Here is a 27196-nt window from a genome sequence, read left to right as displayed (position 1 = left end):
AAATGGTTTAAGCTACTTAGGTTGAATGCCAATTATATTTTAATATTCAGCTGAGCATATTTTACTAAGAAAAAAGGCCGCGTTGACGCACGCATAACTCACCGGCAGCGTCGGCCAGCTGTGCCGCTCTGCACTCCGAATCACTTTGTGCATTTTAGTAGCATGGTAATTTAGTAGAGAACTACCTGAGTGATGGCATTTTCAATGAGCAGGTAATCTACAGAGAATTTTTATATGGTTATGAGTTCTGTGCTTCAGCCCGGCAACACAAAAATACATCAAGACCAATTACGGTATCAACTTTCAGTGTGGTACCCTCACCACGCAATGCATGTATTTCTGCCCCAGGCATTTCAAATTGCATCTAATTTGAAATCTTTGGGGTTTTAATTAAATTTCAGAATATATGGAATTCTTCATTAGTACCTGCTCTGAATAGCAGATTATCCCCCTCTCGGTTTCTCGTTAAAGAGGTAGGCTGCGGTAAATAGCGTGTTCGGGAACTGATCATTTGTGGGGCCTGGGTGTTGGAACAGAAATAGTGAAATGCAAAATAATATCAAAAAGATTATTAGTCCAGGGAGAGTCTCTTGATTTGTATTTTAATGGAATTTTACATTTCTCTTAATGATTTGCAAATTGTCCTCTGATTATAAGATGCATTAAGCTTTTCATTTTAATGGCGAAGACACAGCCATTAGCAGAATTTTTTTTCGGTCTCCTTTTCAGAGAGCTTCCCTGCAGCAGATAAATATTGAAACCATTAACACCTTTTGATGTTCGTCACAGCCTGCGTCTGGGACCCACGCGAGGTTCCCGAGGTCCCTTGGTGGTAGCACCTGGCTGGGGGCCCCAGAGTCTCCACCTGGTGTGCTGCCTTTTCTAGAACACGGGTCCGTGTGGAAGGTTTCAGGAGTGGTCTCATTTATTTGCGTCAAAGCTAACGCGTTAAAATACACTAATGGTCCCATTTGTATTAATAAAAGCTGTGAAGGTCGGCGGTGGTCTGCAGGGCTGGGGCAGGGGGAGCCACGTGGTGCTCCGGGCAGACCTGGGCCAGAGCTCTAGAGCATGCCTCCCCGACTCTGCTGCTGCCCTGTGAGTTTGCGAAACAGGGGTGTGCGGATGCCCCGAGGTAGCCGATGGACCACGGTTCAACCCTGAGAGCAGGCATTTGCCTTTGGTTTGCCCTGTGAGATACCGTCTTGGTTGTCAGGCCAAGACTTGTGTCCCCCCAGAACATACATGGTCTCCACGGCCAGTCCCTCTGCCCCACCCTCTGCCCGTCCCCGGGGGGCTCTGGGCTCTGACCGCCCCTTAAACTACAGAGGGACCTTGTCTAGGTCGGTTGGGTGAAACATCTGTTCTGCTGAATGTTAATAGGTGTCTCCCCAGAAAGAAATTCCATGACCGAAAAGCTCAAGGCATTTTAGGTTTCTTTATAACAGGACTTCTCGGAAGCTTCAGTATATTGATGGTCAGGAAGATGGTCAATAAATTGCCCCAACTTCCCGAAACAATCTCCTTCCACCTCCTCTCCTTGTTAGCACCTCATGGGATGCTCATAGTCCTCGAAATGCAGCCTGGAGAACTCTGGCCTGTGCAGCTGCCCGAGAAATGAACGAGGCATCCTGCGCTGACCTGGGCACCCTGGGGGGCCTTCAGGTGGTGTCCAGCTTGCAGAGGGCCGTGGGAGTTGTGCCGCGATGCAACACCCATGTGCCACCCTCTTTGCTCCCCGTGCCTCCCACCCCCAACCCAGTGTGCCTTGTCCCTTTCTTCCAAAGAGCAGGTGGAAGGAAATGTGGAAGAGTGTGCCAGCTGCCTTAGACACTGCTGTTAAACACCTCCTGTTGTGTTGTTCCTTTTTATACTTTAGACTCAAAAATCCCAGAGATCATTCCACACAGTTACTGAGTGCCCTCCCCTGGACCCAAAGATAAATAAATAAATGTCACCCTCTTCAAAGTAAAGACGAGTTGGGAAGGTGGGGACTCCAGGCCTCCCTGTCAGCCCGTCACCCTGCTGGCCAGTGGGGACAAGGATGCTGTTCACTGGCAGAGCCCTAGGCCAGGCCATGGAGAAAGGAGTTCAGTTGATCAGTCATTCAGCAAACGTTTATTGAGCTATAAGCAAGGCCCTCTTTTTGGCTCTTGGAACTTAGCAACAAACAAAAAATTCCAGGCCTTGTGAAGCTTCTATTCTAGTGGGAGGTGTGTGTGTTTGTAAGTATATAGTTTAGTTTATATATATAGAGAGAGAGAGAGAGAGAGATCCTAGGTTGTCAGGGAGTGATGTAGTTGCTTTGAAGAAACATAAAGCAGGCCACAGGGATGAAGGGGGCGGGTGGGGATGGTAAGAGCTGCTTGGAAAGTACGACCCAAAATGGAGGAGACGCCGTGAGATGGACTCCAGATGCTTGGATGTACCTTCTTCCTTCTCCTGGTTTAAAAGTTAAATATCAGGGGAAAAAGCAAGAAAACTATACATAAATAACCTTTTGAGTCATTTTGTTGTCAGATGAGGAGAGGAGCAATTTCAAGAGTTTCATTAGTTGTTGAGCGCGTGGGTGGCAGGTTGGTGTCTTCATTATTTTCAGGAAACGGTCACTTCCGACGGAAGAGCACTCGCTAAGGGTGTGCAGGCGCCACCGCGGGGAGACCCACGTGCACCCGACAGGGGCTGAGAAGGGGGCGCCGCCGGTGCCGCACAGCCCCCGGTGCCCCTGCCCCAAGCTCCGCCGGCTTCCCCCAGCCCTGCTCCACGTTTTACATTTTAAAGGAGTAGTGTCTCCCTGTGACTTGCTTTTTCAGTCAACATCTTTGTGAGACTTGTCTATTTGGAACCCTATGGAGATACTTCACTAACTGTACTGTGTGGAACCCATCTTTTTTTTTAGCTGTGTTTTTTATTGACGTGTATTTGATTTACAGTGTTAGTTTCAGGTGTACAGCAACGTGATTCAGTCATACATATACATACTTTTTTTTCAGATTATTTTCCATTATGTGTTATTACAAAAAATTTATTATAGTCCCCTGTGCTATACAGTAAGTCCTTGTTTATCTGTTTTATTTTTTTAATATTTTATTTGTTTATTATTGTATTATTTTTATTTTGGCAGGGGGTAAGTAATTAGGCTTATTTATCTTTAGAGGAGGTACTGGGGATTGAACCCAGGACCTTGTGCATGCTAAACATGTGCTCTACCACTTGAGCTACACCCTCCCCACCTTGTTTATCTATTTTATATACATTAGTGTGTATCTGCTAATCCCAGACTCCTAATTTATCCCTCCCCTGCCCTTTCACCTATGGTAACCATAGTTTGTTTTCTATGTCTGTGAGTCTGTTTTTGGTTTGTAAGTAAAATTTGTATCATTTTTTTAGATTCCGCATATAAGTGATATCATATGAAATTTGTCTTTCTCTGTCTGACTTACTTCACTTAATATGATGATCTCTAGGTCCAACCATGTTGCTGCAAACGGCATTATTTCATCTTCTTTATGGCTGAGTAGTATTCCCTTGTATAAACATACCACATCTCTATCCAGTCCTCTGTCAACGGACACCGAGGTTGCTGGAATCCCGTCTTAGGAATGTGCCACAGTTTCCTGTCCTCAGTCAGTGGACATCTGGCTTCTCACTTTTTGCCTTTTTAGCTAGGGATGCTACAAGTGTTGTAGAGCATGTGTCCTAGTGCTCCAGGTGGCTGGGTGTGTGGGCAGAGCACTGGAGAATGGGGAGCTGCACAGAGGAGTTTCAGAACTCCGCGTGGTGTCCTCCTGAGTCTGTTGCAGGATACTGTTGGGTGTGCGTGGGGAAGCCACCTGGGACCAGGCAAGGAGCTAGTGGGAACAGAAATGGAATGGTTCCCAGGGGTGTGAATAGCACCAGAAATGGAAAATATGTGGGAAAGGATGAAAAAGTTTTCTTCAGCTTTTTGATTTTCATTAAAAATTATTATTCACAGTAAAATTAATAATAATAAATTCAGGATTTGATAGTGTGTGTGGAAGTAAAACACAATAGTAGCACAAAAGGTAGAAATGGGGAAATGGAAATATACTGTCATAGGTTCTTGTCTTACTGTGAGCAGATATCATGTGAATTGAAGGAAGAACTTTGGTAAATCAGAGAGGCATATTGTAAATCCTAGAAAGCCACTAAAAAAAAAGACCAATACAGAATGTAAAATAGAGTGCTATTTTTAAAATAATCTGGAAGAAGGCAGGACAAAGAGGGAAAGGACAGAGGACAGTTGGGCCAAACAGCAAGTTGAGAGATCCAAGCCTGAACATGCGGACAAGTACATTAAATGTAAATGGTCTTAACGTTTAAATAAAAAGGCATAGATAAACAGACTGGATTAAAAAAGCCAGACCCTACTATATATTTTCTACAGTAAACAGATAATTTAAAAGGATAAAGACAGTTCTGTGCAAAAAGGTAAGAAAAATAAAGGCATACATATTAGAAAGGAATGCATACACTGTCTTTGCTTTTAGATTACATAATTGTGTATGTGAACTGTCTTGTAGAATTTTGAAAATAACTTTTAAAACTAACAGGTGAATTTAACAAGGATGAGGATACAATTTTAATATATAAGAATTGATTTTTACATAATAAATTAAGAATTGAAAACCAATTACATTTACAAGTAACGTCCAAAGTATAAAGTATGAGGATTAACTTTAGTAAGAGATGCGCAGCCCTCTCCACAGAACGCTAAGCGGGAAAGAAGACCTAAATAAATGCTCACACCTTGGTCGTTAGAACAGCCCGTGTTGCCTAGCAGTCAGTTCTCTGTGATCCGTCCCGTCAGGCTTCTAAATTCCCAGCTGATCCTAAATTTATATGGAAATGCGAAGGGCCTGGAATATCGAAAGCAACCTTGAAAAAGAACGAAACTGTAGGACTTAACATTACCTGAGTTCAAGACTTAAGACAGCTCTTCTGTAGTCACGGCGCTCCGGGACTGACACAGGCACCACGACCCGGAGCGGCAGAACGTCCTGGAGAGTCAGAGCCGCTCTGTCCCTGGGGAGACTCCAGCCAGGTCAGCGGGGAAAGCAGGTCTTTTCATCAAACAGCCCTTGAACAACTGGACATCGTGCACACGCACGTGCAAGCCCTCCCTGAGCCCTGGCTCACACCGCACATAGAAACTAACTTGAGATGTACCGCGTCCCGAACATAAAGCCCAAACTCTAAAGCTTTCAGAGGGAAGCACGGGGAGTATCTTCACGACTTGACCAGACATCTCGTATAACACAGAAAGACAAAGCTATGAGAGAAAAATGTCGAAACTAAAAGACAACCTTAAGAAAATTGATCGGAAAGCCACAGAGTAGGAGAAAATATTTGCAGCACGTGTATTCCGTGTCAGTAGCCATGGGTTGAGTGACTGAGGGGGTGATCTAATTAAGGAGTACTTCATTTAGTTAATTAATACTTCCCCAGCCCACTGTGATGTGGGACGTGGAGATCCGTGAATCTGGGGACCACACAAACAGTAGTCCGAGACCTGAACGTCACCGTGTCGGTTCTCCGCCTTGCCCCGAGAGTGGTGTTGAGCCACGTGACCGGCCTGTTGGCGCAGCACCGTTGACAGCCCTCTCAGAAGGCCCTTCTCCAGCCCGGGGGTGGGGGGGCCGTTGTCTGCAGCGCCAGGACCCCGTAGAGCCGTGCGCAGGTGGACTCTGGCCACGGACTCCTGCTTTGGAATGGGACCTGGTTTTGAAGTCGGCCGTAGTTTGGAGCGCCCTGTAGAGTCCCAAGGGTGCCCTCTGACATCACTGCTGCTCACCCCGGGGCGTCCTGCCTCCCACCCTGACGTCTTGGCTGATTCCTCAACACCAAAGGCAGCAGCCACGTTCAGACAGAGCCTATACAGTGGTGCTGGCATTTTTCACAGACACCTCTGGGAGAATTTGAGCCTCTGATAATGTATGCTTCAGACTTTTCAAAGTTTTAACTGATAGAGGCACACCTGATACTGCAGGTTCAAAATTGAACATTTTTAGTTTTGTCTCTGCTGTCGAAAATAAAACATCTCCTCACCTCACCCCTACCCCGTAACATGGTAACGGGGGTGCGGCTGAATGGAGAGACTGAGAATGAAGCTGCTGTGTTGGAAGGGGAACATAGTGGTGTCTGAGGGGGTCGTGGGACCGAGCAAGACCTATGTAATGACGAACTCGCTGTGACTGGAGAGTTGCCCTGTGAAAAGTCTGCTTTTCCAGCCTGACGTAATCGCTGCTCGCTTTGAGGATTGGGGAGTTAGGGCAAAACCTGGTGGGGCTGATCTTAGGGTGGCTGTAAAACGCCATCGCGTTACTGTAGTCAGTTAAGGAAGTCGTAAGTGGAGTCATGACTGTTGGTCCATCCAGGGTTCCCTGCTGAGTTCTGAAGTGTCGTGATGCTCTGCAGGCTAGAGACGTGTGGTGACCAGTCCCCAGGGTGACCTTACCTCTGGTCTTCACACTCCGGTTTCTTCCCAAACTGAGTCAGGCCTGGCCCGGGGTGGCCCACAGGAGATGGCAGAAGTGACGGCAGGACTTCCAAGGCTGGGTCATAAAGGGCACTGCCTCTCCAGTGCCCTCCTGGACCACTTCTTCTGAAGGAAGCAGCCCTTTGGAGAGGCCACGTGGGGAGGCACCAAGGCCCCCAGCCAGCAGCCAGCACCAAATTTCCAGCCACAGAAAGATGGAAGAAAAAGGCCGAAGGGAAGACACTGTCAGATGCTGACTTTCTTGGGGTTGATGGAGCATCCAGAGGAGGCCCCGGTCCAGACAGAAAGAAGACGGTCCTGGGAAGCAGCCCAAGTCACCAGAGGCAGACGCCATTGTCTGGGGAGGAGAGAAGTGGGGTTGGGGAGCAGACCCCAGCAGCACTGGACTGGCGAGCCTGGGCCTCCCTGCTGCCGGCGGTCATCTTGGGTGGGCTCAGGGGCTTTGTCTGTGCATGAGTGGCCTTTCCTGCCCCGGGGCCAGAGGCAGCCCTGGAGGAAGACTGTTCTGTTATGCCGTCCCCTGCTTTGAACTCTGCCCTGTCTCCTGCTGCTACCAGGTGAGACTCAGAATCCCCACGTCTGCTCTCCAGCCTCACCTGCACCCCGCACCAGCCCCTCTTCCCTCCCGGCACATGCCTGCTCTGCCCAGAGCCCGTCACCTGCCCACCTGCAGGTCTCAGCCCATGTCACATTCTGGCCTGCGCTCTGCTCTCCTGAGCCTGACCGCGGCTAGTTGTGTGATTGCCAAGCTCTCGCCTGCTCCACGAAGGTCCACATCAGCCCCGCTTGCCCACCAGGGAGGTCACCACATGGTGGTAGCTGCTGCTCGTTGAATGTGTATTGGATAAACGGTTAAGAAACCGATGAACTGGCTAACTGATAGACCTGCACACCTGCGGGGGGCCTTTCTCCCCACGCCCCCACCTCAGGTGGGCCCGAGTTTGGGACATCACTGTTTTCACCGGCCAGTGTGCTCTTTCCCAGGTGATGTTAGCCACCCCCCCAGTGCAGCAGGGTGGCCCTGTTCCCAGGCGCCAGAATCCCTGGTGCCCTGGGCAGGGTCGGTCGCTGGGGACGGGCACAGACTCTGCCTGCCTTCCCCACTGGCCGCTCTGTGCTGGGGACGGCAGCCACACCCCAGTGGTGACACCTGTGGGAACTGCAGGTACAGTCACCAGTTGAGGAGTGAAGTGGAGCCCCTGACCCCTGGGTGCCCATCAAGTCCTTTCACATGGGCCATCACCAGCCTCAGAGCCTGCTGTCCGTGTCCCCCAGGCTCTGGGCTCTGCTCAGTTTGGCCTCCAGCCCAGACTTCCCAGAGAAGCCCCAGGACAGTTGGAAGACAGTGAAGGGTTACCCTGCTTCGGTCACTTACCTGCCAGAGCAGAGGCAGAGCCATGACCCTCAGCCCTTTGTATAGGCGTGAGGACTGACTTTTCAGGGAACAGATCTGATTCTAAGTGTAAAAGGCTAAAGGAATTTAGTCTTAACTTGTGGGGTTGCCACCTGCCATGGCATCCTCTCTGCACTGCAGCCCTGGTCCTGCCAGGGGGGAAGGGACCAGAACCCACCTGGATGGGCAGCAGAGTGGTGTCCTCCCGCCTCACCCCTTCCCATCTACTTGGGTGAACTTCTCTGCGTGAGTTCACGGTGTGGTACCCTGGCCAGGCCCCCTCCTCCTGCCTCCCCTACTTGTCACCCCTGCCGAGGACACACGTCACCCCCTCGCCCGCACCTGCACAGCCGTCCTCATTTGAATAGGTGAGAAACCAAAGTCAGCCGCACAATTGGAGCTGGAGTCCATCACTCAGAATTCAGTCACAACTTCTTTTGAATTCTTCAGCTGCCCTGCGGCAAAGGCTCAATGTTGATACTGAGATTAATCCCCAAAGAGCCCCTCATTTCTCTGCAGAGAAATTAAAGCTTGCCAGTTTTCCTTTCTCCTGTCCTTCTGACAGCTCTGTCAGTAATGATATGCTTTCTCCGTGGCATAATCCCTGTCCCACGGTTAAGAATAATTCATTAAGAAATTAAGGGCTTAGCTTCTTTCTGTTGGGCTGGTCATCAAAAGTTAGCTAAAATTATTTAACAGGCCTCAGGGCTGTTTCAGACAAGCTGGAGAAGCCGTGTAGGCAGGGATCATTCAGAGTCAGCCCCCCGCCCCGATTTGCCAGTGCTCCCAGACTCTGGGTCAGAGGACACTGGCTCCAGTGTCCTGGGATGGTGGGGCACTGCCCCGGGTCGGGGAGAAGCTAGTTTTTAGACTTGCAGGAGCAGAGAGCTGTCTGCTAGTCATGCTGGACACTCAGGAAGACTAGCAGGAGGCTTCTGGAAGCTTCTTACAGAATGCATGGGAGCTCCCAACTGGGGTTGGGAGGCGGGTGGGGTACAGCTTACACACGTTGGCACATTTTGACAGACCACTGGGGCGAACAGTGCAAAATGGGCTGGAGCTGATGTTGGGTCCAGAAGACTGGTCCCTTTTCTGCCGCCAGACTGAAGCCACGGAAAGGAAGGTGGGGTTCCACAGAAGCCGCTTGTCGCTGACTCTGGGCAGACGGAGGGACATCAGTGTTGGAAAAGGTGTTTCGTTTTAAATCTCATTTTCCTCCCTCTGTGTTGTGATGACAGGTTTGTGCCCAGTGGGGACGCTGGCTCCTGTGGGTAGATTCTCCCTGTGTGGTAGGCTCGGGAGGTAACGGCCTCACCAGCCGAGAAAGCTGGGAGGATTTCTAAGGGAGGAGCAAAGCGGGGCAGGGCTCCGAGGCAGAACGCAGGGTCCATGAAGTTCGCAGGGGCTGGCATGTCAAAGGGACATGGGACTGGAGACCCCCGACTTGACTTAGACCCTTCTTTTTTTCCAGGGACCTTCAACAACGTGCATACGCCCTTCTTCCCTCCCCCTCCACTTTTTTTTTTTTTTTAATATATACAGCGTATTTCTATTTCCTATATTGTTCAGAAACCATTAACACCTGTTCAGAAGTCAGTTATGCCGCTTTGAGCTGAATGACAATGATGAGAATGGTAAAGGGTGTTAATGTATAATTATTCACATTCATACCAGGACATTCACAGTTTAATCATTTCTCTGTAGGCTTCCTTAAGTTTGAGCTTAAAGTCTTAGGCATAATTCTTTTGTTAAATAAGTTTCGGGCGCTCTAATTATTGGGACGGTGAATACAAATAGGCCCAGGTGCAGCTGGGAGGCTGTTGAACCCGCTTCACCTGCGCCAGTCTCTCCAGGTGCGCGCATCCTCTCCCCGCACGCGGGCGAGGCCGGTGGCTCATTTCCGAGGGCTAACCGTCCAATCCGGCTGTGAGATGAGCCCAGAGATAGTGTTCTGGGGTGCCCAGGGCCAGCCGGAGCTGCGGGGGCATTTCTGTTCATGAGCCTGGAACCCCGCTCAGCCTGGCCACGCTTGGAAAGGGACCACCTTCACCCTTTATGGTCCTCTGGACCCCTCTGTCCTCCTCAGAACTGGTGAGGACTCCGAAGAGCCTTGGGTTAAGAGGGTTCTGTCTGTCTACATTTACCGTATTAGAAATTAAACCTCAGAATTTTTAATATATTGTTTTAAAATAATAATAAATTACTTGTTATCAAAAGTAATATGTTTATATAAAAATACTTTCCAAGACCAGAAACACTCAGAAGAGGGGCCAGGCCGGCTGCCTTAGGGTGTGGTCCTCCTCGCCATCCTCCGGAGGGCCCTGCGCTGAGCCCCCGGGAGGTCAGATGCTCCTGCGGGTTTCAGGGGTCACCGTGGAGGCGTGGGCTCACTCCAGGTGAACCAGGGTGAACCAGGGGCTTACGTCAAAGAAGCAGGAAGGTTCCTTTTTTCTTGAACATCCTCGGACCACAGGCTGTGACTTGGGCCTTTGCACACAGTTTCCGTAGCTCCACCATTAGCCAGACAGGTAGTCCAGCCTCATGTGTAGGGCTGGCAGGAGCCGCCCGGATGGGGTGGGTCTCCCTCGCGCTTGTGATCTGGGCTCTCAGCAGTGCCTGGGACCTCAGAGACCCACACTGGGGACCCGGAGAGGCCGGGTTCCCTCCTCTGGAAAAGGGGTCCTCACGTTTGGCGCTCGCAAAAGCAGTTGTAGGACATGGAGCATCACGTGGACGTCTTCTCCGCCCGAGCTGCTGCTCCTCTGCCTCTGAAATGGGTCTGCCTCACCCGCCCCAGCTTCCGGGCTGGGGGACAGTTCCCCCTCCAGGAAATGCCTTCCCACTCTTCAAGACCCAGCCCCCACCCTGGCAGCTCTGCTCCCACATCACCCTCCCCGTCTCCCTGTCCATGTGGGCGCTCACCATCCAAAGCACAGGGTTCGCAGCCTGTTTCTGTAGTTTGTTAGACATGAAGGTTGGCATGGGGCTCTGTCGCCGACGGCCACCACAACGCAGCACTCTTCACAAGTCGGGGCTGCCCCTGTGTTCTGTAGATGAGCCCCTCGCGCCGTCCCAACCAGCCGGGGCCCGAAGATGCTGGAGGGCACAGGGGTAGCCCTGTGTCACTCCTGACCCTCCTCCCAGTTCCACGGCAGGTTCTCACGTGTTTCACGGAGGAGCGGGTGCCGCCCTGATGTCAGGACACCCACACCCCCTCATGTACACCAATCTGACACTCCCAGCCGGGTTTCTTTTTTATTGAAGTATAATCGGTTTACAATGTTGTGATAATCTCTGGTGCTCAGCCTCGTGGGTCAGCTATACATCTATGTATATATTCCTTTTCATACTGTTTCATTATAGGCCGTTACAAAGTATTGAACATAGTTCCCTGTGCTGTACAGTAGGGCCTTGTTTATCTATTTTGTATATAGTACTTCGTATCTGCAAGTCCTGAGCTCCCAGTTTATCCCTTCACCCGCCCCCTTCCCCCAGTAACTGTAAGTTTGTCTTCTCTATCTATGGGCCTGTTTCTGTTTTGTAAATAAATTATTTTGTCATTTTTTAGATTCTGCATATAAGAGATATCATATGGTATTTGTCCTTCTCTGTCTGCCTTACTTCACTTAGTATGATCACCTCCAGGTCCGTCCACGTTGCTGCAAATGTGTGTATGCACACCACATCTTCCTTAGCCAGCCGTCTGTTGATGGGCATTTAGGTTGTTCCCATGTTGGGCTGTTATAAATAGTTAAGCAGATACATTTAATTCATTTAGTCTGCCTCAGTACGGCATGTACTAAAATGAAAATACTGTGTTGCTTCCTGAACCTTTGGAGTGCCCTATAAAGGCTTTTACTCCTTCGGTTTTTCTCGGGTGCTCGTAGAGTTGTAGAGGTCACGGCTAACATGTTGAAATAAATCCGGTTATTTTCACTTAAACAGCATTACGTTTCATGTACAATGAAATATGTGTGTTTTGGAGCATGTGGAAAGGAGAGATTATGTACAAGTTGGCTGTCGTCAGCCACTCCTAATGTCGGAGGAGGCGGCAGCCGCTAGGGGTGAGTTTGGAGGTCTGGAGGGCTTGTTTATATTTATAAAGGCCCCCTCCGAGCGCACACCAGTTAGCAGTAGGGTGTCCTGTCTGGCCCATCTGGAGGCACCTGGCGGAGCTGCAGGAGCTCCGCCTGCAGGGAACTGAGCCAGGCCCCTGGTGCCCTCGTTCTGTGGGTGACCAGCTCCCCGTCTGGAATACAGGGAGAGAACGCCTGCTGGGGCTGCCGCTCTGGCCAGCAGCAGCTTTGGGTCCTGAGAGCATCTGAGAATCTGCAGAGCTGCAGGTGCCCCCCTCTGCCCGATTGCATTCAGTACTTGCATCAGGACCACGTGCCTCCACAGAACCGTGTCCACAGCCACGTCACCAGGGTGGGCAGCTTCCTCTTGGGCTAGGGTCCCTGCCTCCCTTTGCTCTGTCTCCTGAGCTGGGCTTGGCAGGTTGAGGTTCCTCTTACAGAAAACAGTGCTCTGCCCCTCCCCCAGGCACCAGCCCTCCCAGTGGACGCAGGGAAGTCCGGCCCTGCGCTTACACACTCACCCTTTATTCGCCCAGTACGTGCTCACTGGATGCCCCCTCTGGGTCAGCCACAGAGCTGGCTGTTGGGATTCAGACTTGTAAGGCAGATCCTTGCTCTGAGCTGGGTTGAGTAGAAGAAACTGCCAGGTGACAATATTATTGAGAGCGTTTGGGGGGGGGGGTGGAGTAGCAAAGGGGAAAGATTTTACAAGCGTGTGACCTAGACTGTTTTAAATAGGCATCTTGACCTGTGGGGAGAAAACTCTCTTTGATTAAAGAAAAGGTGTCTAGAAAATGTGTTTCCCTCTGTCTTGCTTTTTCATGTAGTAAAATTGACTTTTTGTGGAATACAGTGCTATGCATTTTAACACATGTATAGATTTCTGTGGCCCCCACCATGGTCAGGACACGGGAGCTCCACCCCCCTAAAAACTTCCTCCTGCTGCGCATTTGTAGTCACAGCTGCCCCCCCCCCAACGAATCCCACCCCCTCCCACCCCCTCCCACCCTCTCCCACCCCGGCTCCCGGCAACTGCTGACCTGTTCTCTGTCACCAAGGCTTACAGTTTTTGAGAGTGTCATAGAAATGGGCTCAGACGGTATTTAATCTTTCGAGCCTGGCGTCTGTCAGGCAGCTTACTGCCTTCGAGAGTCATCCAAGTTATTTTTTGTATCTGTAGTTTATTCCTTTCAGTTGTCGTTGTATTGTGCTGTATAGGTGTGTCTTCATGTGTTTGTTTTGGCTACAGCCGTTCTAACTGAGCTGGGATGCTCTCTCGTGATGATTTTCATTCGTGTTTCCCTGATGGTTAGGTACGCTGACCAGCTCTTCATGTGCTTACTTACCATCGTGCAGCCTCTCTGCAAGCTCTCAGTTCACATCTTCTGCACATTTTTTAATCAGATGGTTTGTCTTCTTACTGTTTGGTGTAAAGAATTTCTTATATATTGCAGAACTAAGTGCTTTGCTGGATGTGTTACTTCCAGATCACTTCTCCCAGTCTGTAACTTGTCTCTTATCGTTTAACACTGACTTTCATGAGCCAGGTTTGTTTTTTTCATTTTGCTTAAGTCCAGTTTATTGTCTAACTTACGGATCTGAGAACTGTTTGCCTAACTCCAGGTTACAAAGGTTTTCTCCTATATTTTCTTCTAACATTTTTTTGCTTTGAAGTTTTATTCAAATATATCATTTATTTTAAGTTAATCTTATAAGATATGATATTTAGGTCAGGATTCAGTGTTGTACATACAGATATCCAGTTTCCAGCACTACTTTTTGAGAATAATATCCTTTTTCCTTTGAAATGCCTTTATACCTTTGTCAAAAACCGTGTGGACAAATGTATGTGAGTCTCTTTTGGAAATCTCTATCCAGTTCTATCAATCTATATGCTTATCCCTTTACAGATTTTATATTTTGATTTATAACAGCATAACAGTAAATCTTGAAACCTATTAGTGTTCTTTCTCCAATTTTTTTTTCCTTTTCAAAACGTTTTAACTATTCAAGTTCCTTTGCCTTTCCATGTAAGTTTTAGAATTGACTTGTGTATATCTACAGCAAGTATATATAGACAAAACCCCTGGGATTTTGACTGGAATGGAAATACAGAGAGTGAGATCAATGTTTGGAGAACTGAAATCTTTCTGATATTGAGATTTCCTATCCATGAACATGGTATGTGTCTCAAATTGTTTAGGTATTCTTTTATTTATTATATCAACATTTTGGCATTTTGTACATAAAGATCTTTTATATAATTGTTATATTTAAGTCTAAATATTTCATTTTGGTTGGCGCTATTATACATGACAGAACTGTGATTGATTTTTGTGTATTGACCTTGTACCTGGTAACCTTGCTGAATTCACCTAGAAGTTCAAAGTTGATTTCATTGTCTTTTTTTTTTTTTAGTATATTTCTGGGCATTTTCCCATAAACAATCATGTTGTCTATAAATAGTGACAGTTTTCTTTCTTTCTTTCCAAAATATATGACTTTCATTTCCTTTTCTTACCTTATTACAGTGGCTAGAATTCCACTGTGATGTTGAATAAAAGTGTACATCCTTGCTTTTTTCACAATCTTGAGGGGAAACGCATTCAGCTTTTCACTGTTAAATATGATATTAGCTGTAGGGCTTTTTTGTTGATAACTTCATCAAGTTAAGGAAGTTACCTTCTATTCCTGGATGGCTGAGAGCTTTTATCATGAATTAATGTTGAAATTTGTTAAATTTTTTTCTACTGCAATTGATATTCTTACATACTTTTCTTCATAAGGCTGTTAATATGGTGGATTGCATTAGTTCCCTTTTTAATAGACTTTATTTTTTAGAACAGTTTAAGATTTACAAAAAAAAATTTTTTTTGAGAAGTTAGTACAGAGAGTTCTCTGATACCCCACACCATTTTGCCCTATAATTGATATCTCATATTAGTATGGTGCACTTGTTACAATCAGTGAACTAGTGTTGATACCTTATTAATTAGTGAAGTTCATATTTTATTCAGAGTTCCTTAAGTTTTACCTATGTCCTTCTTCTGTTCCAGGAACCTATTTAGGATATCATATTATATTTGGTCATTATATCTCCCTAGACTCCTCCTACTGGCATTGACATTTTCTGAGATTTTCCTTGTGTTAGATGACCCTGACAGTTTTCAGGAGTACTGGTCAGGAATTTTGTAGAATGTCACAATATTAGAATTTGTATGATTTTTTTTGTCATCATAGACTGGGGCTCTGGAGTTACGGGAGGAGGATCCCAAGGTGAAGTGCCATTTTCATGATGTCACACCAAGGGTACGTACTGTCATGGTTTATCGCTGTTGAGGTTGACCTCAGTCTGTGCCAATAGTGAGCTGGACATTAGTTCTTACTCACGTCTACAATTCTAATCCATTATCACGTGGATCATTCTAGCCTCCTCCCCCTGCTCATCTGCAAACCTCCATCAGTGAGACACTGGCTTCTACCTTCCACCACCTAGTGACTTAGTTGTTCGAGCCCAGTATACCATATATCAATATCAGAATTTTTAACCCATGTTCCCATGAGAAGCAACTTTAGCAGACAGAGTACAGTGTGAAGATGCAGTTCCTTCTGCCTTAGTCCAATAGACTCCACTCGTTTCCGAAGGAGATGACTTAGGTCGCCCCTTTCCCCTCCCGCACCCTTCAGTGGGGTTGTTCACACGTTTGTAATACAGTTAGAGCCTCCTGTTACAGTCTGCGTTCTTTCCCGGCATAGTCCGATCTCTTAAGTGTTTTGTTGTTGTTGTTAATTTGCATATATTGAAACAAGGGTTTCTCTGTCTATTGTTTTTCCTTTTACAAAATGTCATATAGTTGGAATCATACAGCATGCAGACTTTCCAGAATTTTTTTTTCACTTAGGAATATATATTTAAGATACCTCCATGTCTTTTTGTGACTGGATAGTTCACTCTTTGTAAGACTAAGTAATATTCCATTGTGTGGATGTTCCATAGTTTATTTGCCTAAAGGACATCTTGGTTGCTTCCGGTTCTTGGCAACAGATAAATAAAGCTGCTATGAACATTCATGTGTAGGTGTTTATGTGAACTGAAGTTTTCCAGTCAGTCAAGTAAATACTTAGGAGTGTAATTGCTGGTTCCCGTGGTGAGCCTGCTTAGCTTTGTGAGAAATTGCCAGATTTTCTTCCAAGTAGCTGTTCCACTTTACATTTTTACTGGCAATGAATGAGCATCTCTCATCCTCACCGGCAGTCAGTACTGTCAAGATTTTTTTTTAGCTATTCTAATAGGTGTGTGATCGTATCTCATAGTTTTAACCTGTAATTCCCTAATGATAAATGATGTTGAAATATCTCTTCATATGCTTATTTGTCATCTGTGTATCTTTTTTGGTGAAGAGGTGTCTGTTAAGCTGTTATCCATTTTATAATTGGGCTATTTTCTTATTGTTGAGTTTTTAAGAATTCTTTGTGTATTTTGGATACAAGTCCTTTATCAGATACTTGTTTTACAAAACTTTCTTTCAGTCTGTGGCTTTTCTTTAAGATGTCCCAGCAGCATCTTTCACAGAGCAGAAATTAATTTTGATAAAGTCTGTTGTTGTTTTTTTTTAACCCACTTCTTTTTTCATGGATCATGCTATATCTAAAGACTCTTCCCGAAACCCAAGGTCACCTCAATTTTTCGCCTGTGTTACCTTCTAGGTGTCTTGTAGTTTTGCCTTTTAGATTTAGGTCTGATCCATTTTGAGTTAGTTTTTGTAAAAGGTGCATGGTCTGTGTCTGGATGCATTTTTTGCATGTGGCTGTCCAGTTGTTCCAGCACCAGTTTTTGGAAAGACTACCCTTGTCCATTGAATTACCTTTGCGCCTGTATTTGTGTGGATTATTTCTCTTCTGTTCCATTGGTCTGTGTTCTTCCAGCGGTACATCCCGTCTTGATTACTGTAGCTTCATATATAGATTAATTTTTCAAATACCGAATCAGCCTTCCATTCCTGGGACAAACTCTACTTAATTTTGGTATATTTTCTTGATGTAATTCTTGATTTGATTTGCCAGTACTTTGTTGTGAATTTTTACATCTATGTCCATAAGAGATACTGTCCTGTACTTTTCCGGTTACTGGGGTTTTTTTATTTTGATATTGGAATAATTCTAGCCTCCTAAGATATTTTGGAAAGTATTTCCTTCTCTTCTGTTTTCTGAAAAAGGTTGTGCTGAACTGATGTGTTAAGTGTTTGATAGCGTTTCCTGGTGAAATTATCCAGCCCCAGTGATTTCAGAAGGTTTTAAACTGTGAATTCAATTCTTTGGTACTTACAGGAGGGTGTCAGTTGCCCGCTTCATCTTAGATGAGCTTTGGCAGTTTGCAGTGCTTGATCATTGGACTAGTGCATCAGTGATGTTGAATATTGTGAATAGAGTTATTTGTAGGAGAACCTTTTTGTCCATTTAATGTCTGTGAGCAGTGACATCCCCTTGTTCACGCATGTTCATGCATGTGTGTGTTGATGTTTTGTTGGGGTTTTTCTTATCAGTCTGATCCTGGAAACCTAGAGGGGAGCTTGGACACCGTGTGCCCTTTAAGTGTCAACGAACCAACCTGACCCGATACTGCCGCACCATCAAAGCACCGGATACGCTTCCAGGAATGAACCGAGGACACAGGGGCCCGCCTCCCACCCCCTTACCCTGAACTGTGGTGTGCTGTCCTGGGCCTGAGAGCCCTCGGAAGGTTGGAAACCTGTCAAATAGCTGTGACCCGTGCACGGACAGCAGGCTCGGTGTGGTGGCGGGGATCCTACGGACACGGCACTGCTCCCTGTGCTCAGGGAGGGGGCAGGCCGAGTCTGTGGCCCCCGCGCAGTGATCAAGGTGCTCCCCTCGGCCTGGCCCTGAGGACAGACTGGGCCCTGACGCACCTGTGCACCTGCGCGTGCCCTGGCTGCAGGTGGCCGTGCAGAGCCCCGAGGCCTGGGCAGCTGATGGACGGCTCATCATCAGGAAACCACACCCCATAACAAAGGTTACCCCCCAAAAAACAACTCACCCCAAGAACTCTGAATACGGTGCTCTCCAACACTGGCTTTTGGATTTAGTCTGGTTTTGCACAGGTCCCGGGTGGAGGCACTGACTCTGAGAGCTGCTTAGACTAATTAATGCATTTGCTCCCTACAGGGTGAAATTGAGATTTCAGATACATTTATAGGACAGTGTGCTTAATTGCTAAATATTGCTTTTTTTGAGCTGTTTTGCCTAATATATTGCCTGATGATGTGCAAAGGGACAAACGGTTTCCCATGAAAAACTGACAGTGAAGCTGAAAGTGTTTGATAAACTCAGTGCTGACATGTGGGTGTAGACACGGTGCTTTTATCACACCGTGCTTTCATACTTGGGGAGAAGGCTGCTCTGTGGTCTGGCGGCTGTCTGTCCCAGTGGCTCTCGAGGCTGGGGCTCGGGTGACGGCCCTGGAGAGGCGCCGTGGGGTCTGGGAGCTGTCCTGTCTCCAGCGCAGTTTGCACATGCCTCTCGCTGTATTTTTTCAGGTTTAGTGAGTCCCGGGCAGCTCTGGAAAACCCGGGCAGCATCCTGTCCCTGGGCCACAACACGGGCAAGGAAACGCAGCAGCTTAGTGCTCTCGGAGGAGGCCGGACACCGGCCTCTGCGTCTTCCAGCACCGGCAGCCGGTTTTTTCTCTGCTGCTTTTCCAAGATCTCTTTTGCTCGAAGTTCCCACCAGGCTGCTTGCTTTTCTTTTTTCTTCTTTTTTTTTTTTAAGTTAGGCACAACAACAACAGTAATAACGATTAGCAGTTTGATTTCAAAACGCTTTCTGAAGAAATCACAGTAAACAGAGTCTGTTTGCCTAAGGAAACCCTGGCAGCCATCAGCCAGTCACACCACGGCATGTGCTAATGAACCCAAAGCTGTTAATGTGGTTTCTTCAGTTAAATTGATTCATGAATTTTGAAGAGAACATTATCTAATGAATTTTCTTTGAATAGAAAGCAATTAAAAGGACAAATCAGTCTGATTAACCCCAAAGTCACCCTCCTGTCACAAATGGTGTACAGTTTGAAATTATATCATAAAAAACTAGAGCACGTTTGCTGTCTCTCTGCCCTCTGCTAATCCAAGTAAATTAATGAACAACAAAGTCAGTTTCTTCACTGACCCTTTTCTAGTATCACCTGGATTATGCTGATGTTTAATTTGCTTAATGTTATAATAAAGACTAAACAGATTTTTTTTCCCGGTGAAGTGATTATCGTTCCCTTCAGTTAAGAAGTGATTTTTATTATTTAAACACGCGTGTAAGGGTGTGTTTCCTTTAAGAACCAAACTGCACTTTGCCAACTTGGCACAGGTGTAATTAGTGCCCTCTGGACACACTCTGGCACACCGCTCCTGCCCGTGGGGGCCGTCCCTTTGTCATTGACATCAGGATCCCCTGCCCCGCCCCTCCCCGCGGGGGACACAGCTCCAAGTCCAGTGCTCCCCGGCGGAGACATGGGTCCCCTTTGGAAAGACAATAGGTGTCAATCCCCACCCACCTCCTTCATGACTGGAGTCTCTCCAGCAACCTCCACGCCCAGGAAACGGCTCCAAACCTGGAGCGCTCACCTCCTCGTTCCTGCAGCAGGATGAAGAGCAAACGCAGTTTGATGTGGTCAGCCAATTAAAACGGGAATAAAGGTATTTTGTCTTTGCAGCCCTGCTCGTTACAGAGGCCTGTAGCCAAGGGCACCGCCAGCCCATGTACATGGTGTTTGGCATTCCAGGCCTGCTCTCCGTGGGGTGTGGACAGCCAGCATAGTACCACAGCCTGGCCCCTGGCTGTGGCTTCATCCTCCTGTGTCCCCGCTGAAGAGGGAAATTAACCAGCAGTACAGAAGCTTCCAAAGTCGGCGTGCGGGCAGGGCCTCGTGTGCTGATGGACTGAACTGCACGCTGATCTATACCCGCCCGGGTCCTGCGTGGAGCTCGGGGAGGATGGGAGGAGGGTGCAGACGGTGATGCATCGTTAGGGGATGCTGGCGAAGGGGCTAGCCTCACGCCTGTCCCTCCTTGTTGGGGGCTTGGTGACAGGCTGCGTGTGGCGCTGGGCTCTAACTGAGGTGACACCACGGTCTGTGTGGCTGTGCTTCCTCTCTCAGGACTGGCAGCTATTTATAGCCGAGCTGTTGGAGCCGTTTGTCCAAATAACGTCATTCTGCATTCTGCCTTTCAGATTCCTTCACCAGGCAGGTGTTATGGAAGCTGCTGAAGGCTGTGAAATTCGGAGAAACGGTTTCTTACCAGCAATTAGCAGCCCTGGCAGGCAAGCCCAAGGCCGCGCGGGCCGTGGGAGGAGCAATGAGAAGCAATCCTGTGAGTTGGCGTCCCCGTGGGTCGCGGCGGCCGCAGTCGGCGGGTGGGCCCGGGCCTGGCACTCGGGGGGTCCAAGTGGTATTTGCATCAGCGTGTTTGGGAGGCGACTGGGCTGCGGTGGGTGGGGCAGAGAGGAAGCGGTGCTGATAGCGTGGGCGGCACTGGTGGGTCCCCCCACTGTTTTGGTGAAGGAGGAAGGGAATCTTTCCCACCCCCACCAGCCCCACCCCCAGGGTGCCTGTCAGAACCACAGAGTGGCTGGTCACAGGAGCTCAGGGTGGCGAGCCTGGAGTGGTGCCGAGCAGACACCCGTCCGTTATTCAACAGCAGTGCTGAGGGTGCCAGACCCTCTCCAGGTGCCGGGAGAACAGACAGAAAAGGCCATCCACGTGGAACCTGCACTCTGGAAAGACGCACGTGCTGGGGACACACCCCCATTCCCCGGGGCTTCGCTCTGTTAGGAGGTCCAGGCCATGGGCCTTGGGGCCTGGCGCCTCCCCATCTTCCAGCCTGTCTCCCTGGGAGTAGCTCTGTCCCCAGGCTCCTCCATGTCCTGGTCCCTCCTGTGCATCTGCAGTCAGGTCTTGCTGAGAGCAAAGCTCACACACCCCAGAGGCCATCTCCCCGGAGGACAGGGCCAGGCCTGTCTTACCCAGGAAGGCAGAGGTCGCCTCTGCTCCCCGACACGCTGTGCGTGGGCTGCGGGCTGTCCAGGTTCGAGAAGGAAGTCAGCATGAGTAGAGGGGAGGCGATGATGGGGGCCTGGCCAAGGCCACACATGCCGTGGACCCTGCGGGTGGGCAGGAGGGTGCCCTTGTCCACACAGCAGCTTGGCCCGCAGGGAGACCCCACACGCCTGTGTGGAGCCCTGGAACATTCCCAGTCTCACTAGCCCCCAGTGCCTGCCAGGGCCTGCTGTCACGTTAGAACAGTTTCTCCCTAGAGCTATAGGGAAGTGTCCACGGTGGTCGGTGACAACTGGCCTCTGAGGAGAGCGCATCTGACATCATGGGATGCGGAATTACTACATCACAGAGACACTGCTTTCTTAAAAATCTCAGTGGCTTTGCTCTGTGTCCTCAAAGCTGTCTCCATCCCTGCTCACGGGGAGCCTGGCGTTTACGCACACGGCCCGCAGCTCGCAGCAGCCCGAGAGCAGAGCCCGGGCCTCCGGGAGGTGCAGCCACGCGGCCTTTCACACAAAGCTTGTTACTTGAGCGGCAGGCCCTGCAGGTTGGTGGGGGCTGTACCGTCTCCACGTGCATCTGATCTGGAGAAGAGTTTTCTGTGCTATTAAAAATCCCGAACTGTCAGGAACGATGTGTGGTACGGACGACACTGCACACCGACCTCCCCTGTCTCTGCGTGTCCCGCGTCCTCGGTGACGAGGGCTGGTGGGCGCAGGCAGCATTCCGTTTTGCACCTGTTGAGCTTGAATGGCAGTGGCCCTGCTGCGTCATGGCGCACACCTCCTCCACGCCCTGCAGGTGCATGCGGGTGGTCCTGAGTTAAATTTCTGGATGTGACTTTTCACGTTTCCCAGCAAAGCTTAAGCTGTGCCTTCCCGCTGAGAGGCCACTGTCTTCTCCAAGGGTGACTCTGCTCTAGACAGAGCCCATTCAGACACTGGGGCACCAAGGTTCCATGTGATGCCTTGGGGATGACGTTGGGAGGCCCCCTTGGTCCCCTCCTGCGTCACGGAGGCGCCATTTTCTGTGACGTTCTCCCCGTGTCCCAGACCCACCCCTGCTTCAGGCCGGGCTTCTCCCGGTCACGCCCTCACCGAGGTTCGCCCGAGTCCTCAGTGTGCACACCTGTCTGCTCTGCGGGCAGACAGCTCTGCTAGCTGACGTCTGCAGTGTGTCTCCCCGGCCTCTCGCCGTCCAGCGGCTCCTCGCTCTCTGGGGGGAGGCCGCGGCCAGGCAGCGATCGCGCTTGTGGCAATACTCAGAATCATTTATTGTCCTGCAAACGGCATGAGTCTCCCCTCCTGCTATTAATCTCTACGAATGTCTCTGCCCAAGGATGGCCTCAGTCACTGAAATTTATAAAACAGGATCTCACAGGGCTCAAAACTCTAATGTCCACAAAGTCCCCGTATTGACACCACCGTCGGGGGCCTGAACCCAGGTGGCCCTGAGGACACACTGAGGACTCTCCCTTCTCGGGCCCTCCTGTGCCGCGGGCCCCAGGGTGGCCCTGAGTCCTCCGTGGCCTTTCCCTGCGCGTCCCTCTGTGGTTGGGCACCACCCATGACTCACACAGGGACCTTGACTTGACAAGAAGGTTGCAGAGGTGCCGGCAGCCACGGGACCCACGAGCCACCTCCAGGAGAGGCGCAGACACCGCGGACGTGCTCCTGCGGCTCGGCCCGGCGGAGTGAGCCTCCTCCCGGGGCTCCGCAGAGTTGATGGAAAGAACCTCCTTAGAGCAAACGGGCTGAGGGGTCCACAGGGTGGCCCTGGGGGCCTGACGGAGAACGCGGCCCTGCTCAGGTCTCCCTTCTTCGGGGCTGAGGGCGAGGGGCCCGGCCGCAGAACCACACATGTGGGTCCAGCACGGAGGCCGAGTCGGTGAGAGGTCGGCATTGAAAACATCTCCGTGTTCAGGCTGAAAAGAGCCAGAGTGCATTTCGGGGAGGAGAGTGAGAAATGGACTTGGAGTGTCGCAAACCCCAGGAAGCTCCCTGCGCACTCGCTCCTTGGGTGGCTCGGAGGGAACAGGGGCACGTGGCGGGTCAGACTCCAGCGCTTGCTCTTGGCGTGGCCGCCTCTCGCCCGCTGGAGGGAGGGGTGGTTTCTGCTGTTGTTGGGAAGTCACATCCCATCCTCGGCCCTGGATTTTTGCAGAGTTTTCCATGAAGAAATTCACAGCCCAGGTCGGATGGCCTGGCAGCCTTCCAGAAGGCCCCCTCTCGGTCCCAGCCTGGAGGATGGTCAGTTTTCTGGTGGAACACGGCCCTCCCCGATCAAGCACCCTGCAGTCACCCTCGGACAGAATTTGCTAAATGCAGTTCAAAGGCAGTCAATACTCGCACAGAGCATTTCCCCACCTTCTTCCAAACAAACGCATTCCTGAGGAGTTAGTTTATTCACAGATCGCCACGAGCGCTAATGACCCCCCGAGTCTTGTTCTGCCAGTCACCCGGATGGCTGTTGATAAAGATTTAGCATCATGTTCTGAGTGTCAGGGCTGTCAGTGGGGCTGAACCATTTGACCAGAAGAAGAAAACGCACAGGGAGCTATTGATTACAGCTTCTCGGTGTCACTTGTTCACCAGGATTTAGGTATTGATGAGCCGCGAGTGAAAACAAGCCTTTCCCTTGTGGGCCGCTGCCCCCGAGAACAAAGGCGAAGTTGGAGAAAACACTCAGCCGGCACCAGAATCACAGGGATTCTGTTATTGATTGAAAGGCCCCTTCGTGTTATTTTTGCTGGAGACAAATCTATGGGTTTGGAAGTTCTATAGCTTTTGAGAAAGGGTCTGTGTAAGCGATGGATTCGCGTATCGGGTGAATCAGGTTTCCCAGCGTGAAGATCTCAGGGCAGCTGCGATAGCAGGAGCTGCTTGGTTATTGATAAAAATTGCAGCCTATGCAGCACAGGCTTCACGGAGAGGGCCCAAAGGGTGTGGACCCTTTGAAACGTCCTTAGGGCCCCAATACATTCTGGCAGGTTTCATTATTTTAAGAGTCTGAAACTCGACACCAAAATTAACACAAACAGAAGCAGCGTTCCCGTTTCTAGAGGTGAAGGTGGTGCGTGTTTGGTAAGTCACCTGTTCTCCATCGCCACGTACGAGAGAGGAAGACGGGGCAGAGCGGTCGTTCCAATTGCCATTCCGGGCGAGCGGTCCTGTTATCTGCATGATGTATGGAAACAGGGAGAGAGAGAGAGGTTCGCGTTACGCACTGCCACAGTTTCATAGCTTGTTGGGGGAGAGGGCGGGAAATCCACACTCACCTGTGAAATCTGCCGTTAGGTAGGAAAATTGAATTGGTGCCTAAATGTTTGTAAAACTAAATTGAATTCAATGTCTCCCTCTTTATCAGTCCAAAACTTGAACTGTATGTTATCTGATCGTGTCCTCACAGCAATTAACGTGACTGTTGTATTTGATAAAAAACCCTCAGTCAGAGCAAACATTCCACCCTTAAAGTTCCTGTCCCTCCCGCCAGGCAGATGGGAGGCACGTGCCGTCTGCAGGACCTGGAGGTGCGACTGCTGCTTGCTGGGTTAAACCACGCTGGGAAGGGAGTCCGCTCACTCTCACCCTCGCCACACAGGTCGGGGATAGGACCCCGTGGGTGCATGAGTCACCACAGCAACCCAAGCTCCTGGTCTGTGAGCTGGCGAGGTCGGACTCCCACCTCCGGCCAGCTCACCACCAGCGCCCCGGCCCCCCGCAGCAGTGCCCCTGCGGGCAGTGTGCTTTGCATGTGACCTCGGGCTAGAGGCCCTTCCCGAGTCCTGAATGGCTGCTTGTCAGGACCCTTGTGCAAAACACCTTGGACCCCCCCAGAGCCCCACGCAGTCTGCATCCCTGTGTTTGGTGGCTCCTGGCGTGTGGCTCCCTGGCATGTGCCGAGTGTGCCTGACCTGTGTCCAGTGGCTGCCCAGGAAGAGAGGTCAGCAGCCCCAGACGACCCCCATCCACTGTGGTTTTCAGGGTCCATAAATTACATCCCTTTCTCCCCGCCGTGTTCTGAGCCAGCTAAGACCTGGCTAAAGGACATCATGACACTCACTTTCTTGGGATAAAAGTTTGGCTGGAGAGGTGGCGTGGCCGGCTCCTAGGAATTCCCACCAGTTAGACCTGACGGGGGGGCTACGAAGCGCGTGGGCTGGTGGGGTGAGGCCTGGGTGTGGCTGCAGGGATGACAAGCAGCCAGTGGGAAGGGCCCCTCTCGAACCCAGCGCCCCAAGCCCTGGTGTCCAGTCTCCGATGTGGGGTATCAGATGTCCACAGGTCTGCGTGGTGCCACTCAGGCGAGGAAAGAATGTTCTGGGTGCAGGGTGACACCCTGTCCTGGGGCCGTCAGTGCCCAGCACCCAGGCCTGCCCACCTGACCAGCCCCCGGGAGCTGGGCCCTCGCCCTCTGAGGCTGGGCCAGCCCTGCCCCTCCCCGGGGACTAGAGCTGCAGCGTTTTGAGCCTCAGGCGAGCTTCACCGGGAGGGTGAGGTGGGTGCACAGAGCCCAGCCTGTGCCTGTGTTTCCCGGCGCGTCTCAGGCACTGGCCCTGGGTGGCGGGCACTGCCCTGGGTCCCCGCTGCAGGGCCCCCTGACAGTCGGCAGCTCTCGGGTTGTATCTGGGCTTGTTTTCATTATTAAGTGGCCTTGCTGTTAGTGGGGTCGCTCTGTGGGCTCAGGGCAGGCACCTCACCACTCCACTTGTCTCCAGGGTAAAAGGCCAGGGCAGCTCTGTCTTTGCATTGAGCTTTTTGGGGGGGCCAAGGACCTTGTGGAGGAGGGAGAGAGGGCATGGCCCTGGAGCCTGGGGTCCTGAATGGGGTCGTGGAAGAGCTGGCTGGTCCCTCCCAGCCCAGGATCAAGGTGGGGGTCGTGGCTCAGGTGGGAGCAGATGGGAACTGGTGGTTCTCGAACTTCCCATGTCCGGAGACTCAGAGGGAAGCAGGTGCGCCTGGGCACGGGCGCATGAAGCAGAGGTCGGCAAACCTTTCCCACGAAGCCCTGGGCGCTGAGTGCATCAGGCTTTGCAAAAGCAGCCGCAGGCGGTATGTACCAGTGAGTGTGGCTGTGTTTCAGGGAAACTTTATTTACAAAAACAGGTGTGGCCTGCATGGGCCACGGCCACAGCCAGCCAGCCTGTGGGTTAAAGGGGCCTGTGTGAGTGCAGGATCCCCTGACGTCTGTTACCTCTTGGAGATGTTTGAGAATTTCACATCAAAACTCATAGCTTGGAAATACAGTTTTAAATTTTGTAGGTATACATAATAGATCACATGTGAAGTGAAATTAAGTTTCTCCTCCTAAATTTTAGCATCAAGGAATTCTCTAGAAGACGCCCCGCATTGGCCTCAGGCATGGGGTCTGTCCCAGTACCCCCGCCACCAGCAGCCTACGCGTGGCCGCGTCCCTGCAAGGCAGGCCTGGACCAGCCGTGCAGACCCCGTCGGCCCCGATCCCTGACTGATGGTGCTTCCTCCCTGTTTTCCAGGTCGCCATCCTGGTCCCATGCCACCGCGTGGTCTGCAGCAGCGGGGCCATGGGCAACTACTCGGGAGGCATGGCCGTGAAGGAATGGCTCCTGGCCCACGAGGGCAGCCTGGCGGGGAAGCCGGCCCGTGCAGGGCGCTCCCGCCCCGCCAGCACCTGGCGTGGGGCCCTGGGCGGCACTGCCAGCACCCAGCCTGCTGGCCGAAATTGAGCATCTATGTGGGGACAAGTTGACATATCCGTGTGGTGGCTGGCGGGAAGTGGGGGTGGGGGGCCCTTCCCTATTAAAGGAGCTAGAGAGTCCATGCTGCCTATCTGTTCTTACATTTACACCCACAGCACAGGGAGGCCCGAGACCAGCCACCGCGCTGTTCCATCCTCTCACGCTGTTACTGTCCCACGTCTGATGCCTGTTAAATCAGGGATGAGAGGGTGGGGGACTGGCCACTGTGAGGGCGATGGCCCTGGAGGAGGGGCGTCTAGTGCCCCCAGAACCGCTGGCTGCCCCGGACACCGCGGCTGCGCCCAGAGCCAGCCAAGCCACGGGGGCCCGGGACCCCGGGACCCCGGGACCCCATACAGGTCCATCCCCTGAAACAGCAACCCACGCCCAGCATGCTCCCTGCCTTCCTTCCCTCTCAGCTGCTGAA

The 27196-nt window shown here is 50.6% G+C and overlaps 1 protein-coding gene and 1 long non-coding RNA gene across 4 annotated transcripts in view; both read left to right on the top strand.

Annotated features, from left to right (window-relative positions):
• Positions 1-26849, top strand: part of MGMT (O-6-methylguanine-DNA methyltransferase) — a 230779-nt gene extending 203930 nt beyond the window's left edge. For all 3 annotated transcript variants that reach the window (XM_010952643.3, XM_045514974.2, XM_074373388.1), the window contains exons 4-5: positions 20228-20367; positions 26548-26849. In XM_010952643.3, the coding sequence (XP_010950945.1) occupies positions 20228-20367; positions 26548-26757 (350 nt within the window). In that variant the 3' untranslated portion in view covers positions 26758-26849. The remainder of the gene's footprint in view (positions 1-20227; positions 20368-26547) is intronic.
• Positions 15228-19240, top strand: LOC141579057 (uncharacterized). Its single transcript, XR_012510047.1, has 2 exons — positions 15228-15298; positions 17533-19240. It is a non-coding gene; the product is annotated as an uncharacterized LOC141579057 (long non-coding RNA).
• Positions 26850-27196: the final 347 nt, after the last annotated feature.

The sequence above is a fragment of the Camelus bactrianus genome, chromosome 11 (assembly GCF_048773025.1).
Source record: "Camelus bactrianus isolate YW-2024 breed Bactrian camel chromosome 11, ASM4877302v1, whole genome shotgun sequence".
Classification (NCBI taxonomy): domain Eukaryota; kingdom Metazoa; phylum Chordata; class Mammalia; order Artiodactyla; family Camelidae; genus Camelus; species Camelus bactrianus.
Note: the sequence above shows the minus strand (reverse complement) of the source record. Positions and strands in the feature narration are given on the sequence as shown.